At 40.2% G+C, this 11,526-nt stretch overlaps 1 protein-coding gene and 1 long non-coding RNA gene across 5 annotated transcripts in view; both read left to right on the top strand.

Moving 5' to 3' along the window:
- Positions 1 to 11,526, top strand: part of snx7 (sorting nexin 7) — a 59,798-nt gene that overhangs the window by 20,238 nt on the left and 28,034 nt on the right. For all 4 annotated transcript variants that reach the window (XM_015022024.1, XM_015022021.1, XM_015022023.1 and 1 more), the window contains 3 exons: positions 259 to 457; positions 2,908 to 3,107; positions 5,311 to 5,397. In XM_015022024.1, the coding sequence (XP_014877510.1) occupies positions 259 to 457; positions 2,908 to 3,107; positions 5,311 to 5,397 (486 nt within the window). The remainder of the gene's footprint in view (positions 1 to 258; positions 458 to 2,907; positions 3,108 to 5,310; positions 5,398 to 11,526) is intronic.
- Positions 9,223 to 10,103, top strand: LOC106939577 (uncharacterized). Its single transcript, XR_001422877.1, has 2 exons — positions 9,223 to 9,623; positions 9,784 to 10,103. It is a non-coding gene; the product is annotated as an uncharacterized LOC106939577 (long non-coding RNA).

Genomic DNA, 11,526 nt, shown 5'->3' with positions numbered 1-11,526 from the left:
GCCGCCACCGCCGCTAACAGACATCATTCAACCTAAAAGCTTTTTGTAATCCATAGGGGGGGGCCCAGAAAATGTTTGGAAACCACTGCATTAAAGTATTATAGAAATCTGAGTTGTTTTTTTAAGTACTTCAGGTTCCTTCATTTTCTGGAAAGGGGATGGAATTAGTTTCTTGATCTGAATAAGCTCGGAGGAGAAGTGTATAGAAACTCTTTATGATTCTGTCTCTTTAAAAGTCTTGATGTGTGTGTGTTGCAGGAGCTGGCTCCTCACAGGAAACTTGGTCCAGGTTTTCTGAGCAGGATGAGCGAGACCATGAGGGCCATGGCCAACTCTGTGCGAGGCCTCAGGAGCAAGCTGGAGGAGTTTGCCGTCATGCAGGAGTATGTGGACGACTTCAGCAACAAGATGTGCTCTGTGGACAAAGTCACCAACAGGATCATCAAGGAACATAGAGGTACAGTTTCAGCTTTAAAGCAGATGTCATGGAAAATATTTCTCTTCCTGTGCCTCCATGAATGTCCTTTTTCTGTTTTTCTTCATCCTGCTTTAATCCTGATTTATTGTTCACTAAAAGCATTACCTATGTGAGAGATGGCCAAAAGTCATGTTTACTTCAGTTTTATAAACGTCATTTAGCAAGTTATGGTAAGTTTGATCCAGTATTAATGTTACGTGTATCCAGAAAGTGAACAAGACAAATTTGATAAATCAATTTGTCATATCCAATAAATGAGAATAGTATTAAAAGTTCATCTTTTGTCTCTGAGACAAACACATTACATTAGATTATTGCCACACAGACCAAAACTTTCTTTTCTGTTAATTATGATTTTCTGGCTACAGTTAATGAATTTAAGACTTTTAACTTCTTAACTGGCGGTGCTCCGTTTTGTCCCATCGATGGGACAAATCTAGTTTGTCTGAATCTCTGCCTTCTTCTCCTCTTTAAACTCTGCCGGTGTCCATTATGACGCTTTTATGTGGCAGCCTAGAGCCCCCCCCTTTGAGAAAATGTTTGGAAACCACTGGGGGGGGCACAGAAGAAAAAGTTTGGGAACCACTGAACTACACAATACCTGGCTCTGATCGGAGAGAGACTTAGAGTCTACAGTTAGACAAAATTAATCAAAGATGTGGTGAGAATGAAGCTCAAAGTTTGAACAGTGACCTGGAAACTGAGTGGGGAGATTTTCAGCCTCTGTAGACTCTCAATATGCAAATGATTGCACTTATTATTATTTTTTTTCGTTTGGACATACTGTGCTTCCATTTTGAACCTTGAGTCACAGAAGAACAAAATCCGATTTGGGGAAAAAAGTAAATTTTTTCACTGTGAAATCCTCAAATATTCATAACAAATAGTTTTTATTATTTAGAATGGCAATATATACTGTACATTTCTTAAACTGGTGTAAAAATATTGCAAGCAACACAGTTTTATAACATTATAAAAAAAGAAGTTAAAAAAAAAGTCTTTTGGACTATGGGAAAAAGGCTTTTCTTCCTTGGCTCCCAGAGTTAGCCATGGCTGTAAGCTATTTACTAATAGCTGCTGGGGGAGTGGCTCTGCCTCACCCCGTAGTGATTAACTCCTTGCAGCTGCGCAGCACTGCCATTCCCCTCCTTGGATCTCTGAGTAGCTGCCTCTCAGACTGCCATGATCTCATCGTACTCTCAGTCTCTGATACTCTGTCAGTTGTTAATAAGAATGATCTATCTGCCATCGTCATCATGTTTCCCCTCTTCATCTTCCGACTCAAAACAGAGCGCCACTGCCGGCTACACGTTCATTATTCACATAATCCATTATATACATATCAGAAACCACTAAGCTAAAAACAAATCACGAAATTGATGCCACTGATTGCTCCAATATCCAAACGTTGCATTAATTTTGTGATCTAACTATATTTGCCGCTGCTCCATTCGCGCCGCTTCTCCGTTACTGCTTCTCTTTCATGGTTACTTGCCCAACTTTACTTCGTTTCTTAACAACAAATACAGCCCATTGTTATTTGTTGAAAATTTGAGATTTCCCAAAACAAAGGAATGTAATTGTGTGTTTCATTTTTTTACGTTTGGAAGCTCATTCCATTTCACATTCCCAGAAAAGCCGGTTTTTGACATTTCTCTGACATTTAGAAAAATATGATTTGCTTATCTAAGCATAACTCCGGTTTTATTTGGCCTTTTAACAGAATTTAAAAACTGGTGTGTAGTTTATAATGATTACTTTAAGCACAAGTGGAAAGTGAGACTGGGGGAGGCGGAGTCTTGCTGCTACACCGTCACAAATCAGACATGTAAAAACTACGCATATAAGCCGAGGGGGGGGGGAAATCAATAAAGATTGTAGAATCAATTTTATTATACATTTATTATCCAAACATAATAGCTACATACTACTTAAAGTTAAAACATTTTTGACTGTAAAAATAAAAAAAAATTAGCTTGACATCTTCATAAAGAGACCAAGCTTTTGCATGTACTCTAAATTGTTCAGGAACAGCAACTGATTTAATTTGGGTATACCTTTTCTGGCATTTTTGGTGATTTTGGTACTGCCAGATAACAGGTTAAGATTAGAATATTTCATTAGACCCATAAAAAACATTACAATGCAAAAAAATTGGCTTAATGAGAAGAATGTATAATACTTGCTTAAAGTTTATTTTCTAAAAGTACTTTTAACCTGACAAATAAGCCCCACCTGAATGCAGGTTAGAATTATAATTGTTTTTGGATGTAGGTACAGTAGGCCCCTGCTTAATCGTGGTTTAGGATTTGCAGTTTTTTATGTAAAATGTAACTCTCAATTATTTTCTTGAAATTTGCAAATTTGTGGATGTTTTGGAGACCATGTCTAAAATATTCAAAGCTTCTCTCTCTTCTTTGTGCTTTCAGAATACATGGATGAGCTGAAGCAGTATGGTCCTACCTACTTCCAGTGGGCAGAGTCAGAGGAACTCCTGGCAGAACCACTGAAGGGTGTTGGTAGCTGTGTGGAGAGGTGCAGTAAGGAGACAGAGGAGCAGATCCAACACCTGTCCGAGGTTCTTGTCCCTACCCTGCACGAGTATGTCCTCTGTGCCGACACTCTGAAGGTGAGAATAGAAGAGAAGTGCTCAAACCACTGACTGCAATCAAATTTGAATCACTAATGGCCTCAGCTCTGGGTGGCTCTAGACCGCTCCAGCTGGGAACAGTTTAAGCATCAACAACTCAAAAACAAAAGAATAATCTTTAAATTGTTTTAGTTTTGCTTATTTGATCTGTGCCCAGACTGAACTCTTACTTGCTTACATAAAATGTTAAATAACACATTTTAGAGCTGATGCTGCATGGACTGGTATCTGCATGCATGCTTCTCCCTTTCAGGTTGCACCTGATCTCAGGGCCTCTTGGCCAATCAGCAGCATGTGTGTTGCAGCTTTTTGGTGGTTTAATGGCAGTTGGTGTTCTTGGTGTGCACCTCATCCCTTGCTGCAGGGTGAGATTTCCATTCTTTTATTGAGGTGAAGTGTTGGTGTTGTAGTGAACTGATTGTAGTGAAGGCCAAATGAAGCCTCATGAAGCAATGAAGCTTTCTAGCCTTTTGCTTTGGCCAAAGGTTCATTACTCCATGCTTTAATCACAGGTAGCGTCTGCTGCTGCACTAAGACTGTGACAGCCTTGTCACTCAAGCAAGTCATACTTCAAAAAATATTAGAAGATAGTAGTGTCTGAATGTGCAACAATACTGTTTTATCAAACCCATGTGAGGTCTATTGAACCCAATTTAACTTTGTCGTGATTTGTACTCAAAGTAATCCTGTTCTTGGTCGTCATCTAAGATTGTGTTTTCTTGTATGCCATTAACTTATTTGACAATAAAGATATATTTATTTCAGTTTTGCTTGTTGAGGCAGAGATGGTATTTGTGACTTCCTGAAACAATGTTTTTAACTTTATTTTTCTGGGAGTTCTGGTTGTGATCCCTCATAGTTAGAGAATTTGAACCTTCCAATTACTTTCAGGCTGTTTCTGATGTGTAAGATTAATGTTTCTTTATTTGATCAAACAAGAATTAAAAAAAAATTCTATAAAATTATGAAAGTTAATAATTTTTATTTAAATAGAACCTTATTGTGAGCAGTCATTTCAAAGTATTCCCAGAGGGAGAGGTTTTCCTCCTTATCATTGGCTTCACTTCAGCTACTGCTGATGACAAATACTCTCCTCAGATGCTACTATCTCTGCTGCTGCACAACCTAATGACCTACAACCCACAAAGCAGCACGGCTCATTGTGCTTTTAGTTTGAAAACAGACATGCAAAATGAAGTAGTGACATACCCAATGTAATGCGAGGCATGGTTTGTTGTTGGTCACGTGGTTTTCAGCCAGACAACATGAGCATCAAAGCGAGGCTTCATCTGACATGTCCCCTTACAGTGTTATTTTTACCTAAGGTCATCATATGGTCATAATTTTATGCCAACCAATTCTTACAAGCTTGAGTTAACTAGGTTGCTCCAAGACCCTCCCCCTTGCTCTGATTGGTTATTTGGTTGTCATGGAAAAATTACTTTAATAAGAGTCTGGATGAGAAGAAATATGAAATTTATTAAAACCTTGCAAGATGAGAACAGAAATACAGAGTCTGTCAAGTCTGCTCTGACCAACAGTGGATCTGGCTTCCTTTTATAGGTTCTGGTCAGAGAAGAGAGACTTGATTGGACTAGAGGTTTGAATCCTTGATTGTTATGTAGCAACAATTCTGTGGAGCCCCACACAGATGGTCTGGCCATTTGTCTATTGTTAAGGAAAGGAGATTGTTCTCTGATGCTAAAGAGGGCAGATGACTTCTACGTTGGGGGAGTAACACTTAGATAGTCTGCAGGATCAAGGAACTCCTGCTGTTATATGGCACTGTAGAAGTCTATAGGAGAGCAGTTTGACCAATCTCATGATAAGATTATGTAGACACAATCTAAAGCACAAGAGGGGTGAGGAGCACATTATAAAATGTTCCATTACAGTTGTCTTATATTTGCATTTCTGCAAACTACACTGAGAGGAGATTGATCTGTTCACAGATCATCTGTCTCATGTAATGCTGTCAGGACATGGTAATAGTTTAAATAAATATGTAAAAATCATTTTTGTAAAAGTTACTCCAGTTTGAAGTGTGCTTGATAAATAAATTTGATATGACTTGGGTTTCAAAATATTTTCCAATGCTTACACTTTGCTTACACTAGTTGGCCAGTAGGTGGCTTTCTGTGGGTCAACATTCAAGTCCAATAAATGTTTGTGTTTCTTCCAGGCTGTAATGAGACGGAGAGACAACATCCAGGCTGAGTTCGAAGCAAAGAATGAGGCCCTGGCCTCAAGAACAACTGACAAAGAAATGGTAAGCATGATTTACATTCCCCTCTCTGTTCATCATGCACACATCAACATGAATAGCTCTCCTATGTTGTACTTCTCTGCAGTTAGATTTCATAAAGAAAAAAAATGGAGTGAGCTCTCTCTCTCTGGACCAAGCTCAGTCCATATTATGGAGGGACAAGAGCTCCCACAGAGTATTATCTCAGTAAGCCAGGCTGCCACTCATTTGTCCAGTAGAAAATGGAGCTGCTGATGTGCTGTAACACAGTGACAGTCACCACCACGGCTACAGCTGAGCCGTTTCCACCGGTCTGCATGCTCAGCTTGTACTTGTGTAGATGTGCAGGTGTGTCTCTCCTCTCTGACAGCGAACATTAAATCCATCTGCTAGATTTTAATTAGAAGTTCAGTGTGAGACCCTGCCGCCCACACCTCAGCCCACAGGTGTGTGTGGCTGCTGAGAGTGGAGCAGCTCTAATTCAGTCCTCAGGCTCCTAATGCATGTAAGCCAGTGTGGGCCTTCAGCTGATCCACTGTAATAAGAAGTGAAATGTCACTTGGACACCCTGGAGGATCTCAGTATAGATTGGATGAGCGTTCAGCTCACTTCTTACCTCATTCTGAATGAGGTTCTCTGCTTAGTCCAGTGGTTCTTATCCTGGGTTCCGTCGAACCCCAGGGGTTCGATGAGTCGGTCTCAGGGGTTCGGCAGAGCCTCTGCCGCGGAGGTAAAGACACACTGTGTAAAGTCGTGATGACGCCCCGCTTCGCCGTCACTTGCTGCAGAGGATCACGTTACATTGCTGAGCCAATCAGAGCTGCGGAGGAGCACTGATTGAAGGAGTTCCACTCTCAGCATGGATTTGAACTTGTGTTTTGAATTACTTCAGCAAAGCTTTCGGTGTACTTCTAAATCTGCTCCTTAGTCGCATCTTTTCGGGTTGCTACTGCCTCTATTGCCGTGGGGGTGGTAACACAACTAATATAATTACATTACTAAATCAGAATACCGCAAAGTCTTTATTATTCATTATAAAATTTTCATTCTCTTAAGAATGTAGAGCTAATTAAATGATCTAAATAAGACCTTAAAGTGGTTCCAGTTTCTCTCGATGGCCAACCTGTTGAAACTGTGGCAAATTTTAAATGCCTTGGGTCGTTCCTGGACAGTCAGCTCAACTTTGCTGAAAACACTGACTATATTTTGAAGAACTGTTCTCAGAGACCTTTTAAGAAGACTTAGTGATCTTGGGGTGACCTAACTACACTCTAGTTGGGTCACCCCTAAGTCTTGAATTTGGGGGGGGAGGGGGACAAAAATCTGATTTTAATTTTATTTATTACTACAGAAGGGTTCCGTGAATGCGCATACGAAACTGGTGGGTTCGGTACCTCAAAAAAGGTTAAGAACCACTGGTTTAGTCGTTTGCTGGTTCAAAATCTTGTGATCAGGGGAATCTGCAATCCAGGCTTTTCTGTTTGGTGCGACTTTTTTTCCAAGTAGACTGTAATTTGTAAACAAAGCCACAAAAGTGATGATCACTGCTCCCATTGGATAGATGGTCAGCAGGGGCGGGACAAAACACAAACATGGAAGTCCTGCTTGCTGCATTTCTTTTGTGCATGTTTGTGCTGTTATTACAACTTTATTACCATTCTGGGTGTGTTCATAAACTCTGACCTGAACCTTCAGAGCCACATAAAGACAGTTACAAAGTCAGCCTTCTATCTCCTGAAGAACATTTCCAGGAGAAGAGGACTACTGTCTCAGCAACATCTAGAGAAACTCGTCCATGCGTTTGTCTTTAGTCGCATTGATTACTACAACAATGTCTTCACAGGTCTGTCTAGAAAATCTGATCAGCTAATCCAGAACAGTGCTGCTGGAGTTCTCTCTAAAAACAGGAAGATGGAGCACATCACCCCAGATACAAAGTTTTTCCACTGAGAGAACAGACTTTAAAATACTGTTACGACCCAGCTCAGCCAGGGGGAGGGGAAGTAACATTAAAGAAACCTGGATGTTAAAGGTTTAACAGTTTGAGATTTAGTGTTTGGGTTTGACAAAATAAAAAGGTAAAATTAAAATTAATAAAAATGTAGGGACTTACAACCAAAAATATACTAAATAAAACAAAATCCACAAAACAAGCAATGTTGTACCAAAGCACTTAACCAAACAAAAATGGACTTCAAGTCCAGGTTAAACAAAATTAAACAAAATAAACTACAAATCTCTAGCAGAGATACAAATATCCCCCTCACAGGGACAGAGCAAGTTACAAAAGCGATCCAAGCTTACAAAAGCAAGCAAAAAGACAAGGCGAGTTTACAGCAGTCAGATACTCAACAAAGAATCAGCCGCGCCTTCTCCCAGGAAGTCTTGGGTTTAAAAGAAGGAGGCCTCATCAGGGATTGGTGGAGGTGACAATTGGTGAGCCAATCGCTGTAGGCCTCAGGGAGTGGCACAGGAAGGCAGGGCTGCATCCACTTTCAAGTGGAGTCAATTTGATTAGAAGCTGGAAAACTGCAGATATACAGAAAAGGAAAAGAAAAGAAAAACATACAAGGCCGCTGGCTGTAACAATAGTGTTAATTTATAAATCACTGAACAGCTTAGCACCACAGTACACCACAAAATCGCAAGGTTTCCTCCAATGTCTTATAAGCCTGCTTTACTAGCCCTCCCTTCTCCCAGCAGGCTTTGTTTCGTTGCTTTTTTATGTTTCTTTTAATATCTCTTAATTTCTTTTCTTTTTTCCTTTTTTTTTTTTTTAAGCCGGATTGCAAGCGTCTCTGTTGCTCAGAGCATTTCACTAGCGGAGCAAATTTATTCCTAAAGGATAGGTTTATAATAGATAGGCTTATAGTTTATGCATTTAAAGCCAGCAGCACACGGACCAATAACACAGTTGACGCCTCTGCACGTTGCCTCGCGCGTTGGGGCTGCTTGATGAACTTTACCTCAGCGCATATTGCGCGCACCTCCTTTCACTCAAACTGGACACAGGCTCACCTCCTGTATGGATATTTACATCAACTTCCTGTGAGGAATTATGTTTCTTTGGAGGACTCAAGGTAAGAGTTTAAAACCCACCATGTTAGCTCTGGTTGCGCAGCTCTTTATGAACCGCAGAAATAACTTGTAGTCACAAATTCAGAGGTGTACATTGAGGGAGTGGTGAGAATGATTTATAATTGTGAACGAACAATTATGTGCGGCGCTTACATCTCAACATGCTGCCCAGTAAGTGGCTCTGTGTCGGTCTACGCTGTAAAGTTTATGTATGTGGTCCCGGTTGGCCGGTGCGTTAGTGGTTAACGAACCAGTGCTAACCTCATCATGCAGGTTCAGCCTGGTGAAGAGCTTTCACGCTTGCCTCGTAGTCACGCATCACGCTGGTTTTGTATTATTTTAGTATTATTTTTCCGGTTACACGATCCATCAACCCGTATCAAATGTGTTGTCTTTTTATTCAGCTGTCAGTCAGAGTTCATGCACGTGCAGCCTTGTGGATATCTGAAAATCTCGTCTCATTAACTCCAGCAGCCAGAACAGTTTCTGTGACCCCTTATTAAAAACTCAGACATGAAATGGAAGAGCTCATAAAGCCACATTAGCAGCATTGAATTAAATCTACTGTTGCACATCTCTGCGCAGTGCTGCGGATTTAGCGCGCATCATGCAGGGGCGGTACAAGGCTGTATGAGGCATTGAGCAGAAATTGACTTAGGGGCCCCTTTGGTTGCTAAAAACATCAGCACCTCTAACAGCTTCTGTGTTAGATTTAGTTAAATCTGGGAGAGGGGGAGTAGTTTAATTGGCCAGCCTAAAAAGCAATCAGTTATAATTGCTGTTTACTAATTTGTATTTGTGAACAAATATGCCCCTTTTCCACCGGCTCTACTTCAGCAGCCTGACTCTACTTCAGAGTGACCGCCTTTCCACCGTCTGTCTCAGCTCTGTAGCAGAGTGACGCCTCCTGGTGGTGGTGGGGGGGGGGGGGATAGCACCCCGCCTCCAGGCACAGTGCTTCTGTTTCTTACCGTGTGACCTAACGCGAGTTGTTGTTTTTCTGAAACAAAAGAAGAGGAGAAAGCTGAACTATTGTTTTATAGCCTGTGATTGTGATTTTTCTGAGACTTCAAGAAAATGTGCGGTGAGAGGAATGCTGCGATGTGGCCAGGAGGACAACTGATCTCTGCTGACTTCCCACCTGAGGAAAGCAGGTGGCTCAGACGGTGCAGGTAAGCTAACAATGATTTTTGTATTAAACTGCTATAAAACTTGTAATACAGTGCCGGATATACATGTGCTAATTTTAGACAGGGTGTTGCAAATAACTTAATAGCATCAGAATTGCGTGTTGGCGCCGCACATTCATAATATATTTCAATGTGTTTTCAGATGTTGGTTATATGCCGCTGCAGACCATCAGTGAGGTTCTTCCTTCAGCCTCTGAGTTGTAGGATCTCATCAGTGTCCGTCTTCCTGACTGCTGGTTGGTGTTTACCTTCAGGATGTCCAGAGACCTTCACCTTTCTGGAGCAGGAATCACATGAGCTCAATATGCTGATGAAACATTTCTGATAAAAAAATATGTCTGTTGTTCTTACAGAGTTGAAGTGCAATAACAATCTGTTGTTTTTAACTTCTCAATACGTTTAATTATGATTCATCTGACGTTCAAGTTATACTGAGAACAAATAAAGCCATATTTCTTCTAATCTGACTGATTCTAGTTTTAATCAAACCTTCCATGTTTTCACATTTGGTCACTAAGAATTGATCGGGGGCTTAAAAGTTTAAACTCAGTCTTGTTTATCACTAATTAAGGTTACAGATTTTGGACACATTTTCTCACTTTCTTACATTGAAGATTCTCCAGGAAGACAGATAAACAGTGAGTGGATAGGACGATGTTGGATAAAATAGAAATTAACAAACATGACTTGTATTTTGGGTTCTTGTTAATAGCAATCCTGAAAACATCAAAATGTTTGGTTTGCTGAATAATGTATTCATGTTTGGATACCTTCATTGGTAATCTACAATGTTAAGTGTCAATGAAATATTTATATAATACTCTCCATGGAGCTCTGCCATCTCTGCTGGTAGCTGCTTCCTCCTGAAGGAGATGCAGTTGTTCTGATGGTTCTCCTCATCGTTCATCATGTCAGCCATGTTCTTCTGTTCCCTGCAAGTAATCAGATGTTATAGCTTATAGCACATAAATGTAGATAAATAACAATTATTGATGTGGAAGTTACAAAGGAATGATTTAAAACACACAAGTTACTTTATATTTTTACCATCCTGACATAAACAATTATAAATAACTGGAATAGTGGTGTAAATTAAAGACAAAACATAATTTCTTGTAAGTTTTGGTGCTATGCAGACATACAGCCATGGATAAATACCACTGTCGTTTTCTTCAGGTTTATTGTTCATTTTTATGTCCTCTACAATTAATAGTTCATAACCATTTAATTATATCTAGCCATTTTACAATAATAGAATATCATATAACATATTTTATTATCTCACAACGGGGGAAACTCTGGTGCAACAACAGCAAAATGAGAAACAATCAAAGCACGTATATCAGGGGTGCCTAATACGTCGATCGCGATCGAGGTGGTCGATCGCGGAAAGGTTTTGAGTCGATCTCGGCAGATGACAAACTGAACGCCGCCACGACGCTGAGACCAGCACTTCCTCTTCTGATAGGCTTATCAAAAATATTCACTAAGATCCTAAACGTTTGTAGCTTCATTAAAAAAGAATAATTATAAAAAGTCAACGAAACATGTTAAAATTAATAATCTCAGTAATTATTGTTTCAACAAGGTGTTGCGCAATTCAGTGTGTTTCGGTTCCATTAACAAAAAAAAGGGGGAAAAAAAGGCGACTCAAACTGACGAGCAGAGCAGGAGTTTAAATGAGCTACTCAACCACCGCTATGTTCATGAGAGGCTTATTAATAATCGAGAAATAAATATCAAGCCTGGAAACCTAATATCGTAACAGACTGAATGTTGTGTTTTTAACATAATCTCTGCTGAGCTTGCGGGGCGCAGGCGGTTGCCACGGCAACGGGTGGCTTAAACGACAAAGAAACAGAAAGTAAAAATATAGGAGTGGTTT

Source organism: Poecilia latipinna, unplaced genomic scaffold (assembly GCF_001443285.1).
Source record: "Poecilia latipinna isolate Pla-1442-1.1 unplaced genomic scaffold, P_latipinna-1.0 Scaffold2914, whole genome shotgun sequence".
Taxonomy (NCBI): Eukaryota; Metazoa; Chordata; class Actinopteri; order Cyprinodontiformes; family Poeciliidae; genus Poecilia; species Poecilia latipinna.
This window is presented reverse-complemented; position numbering and strand designations above follow the sequence as displayed.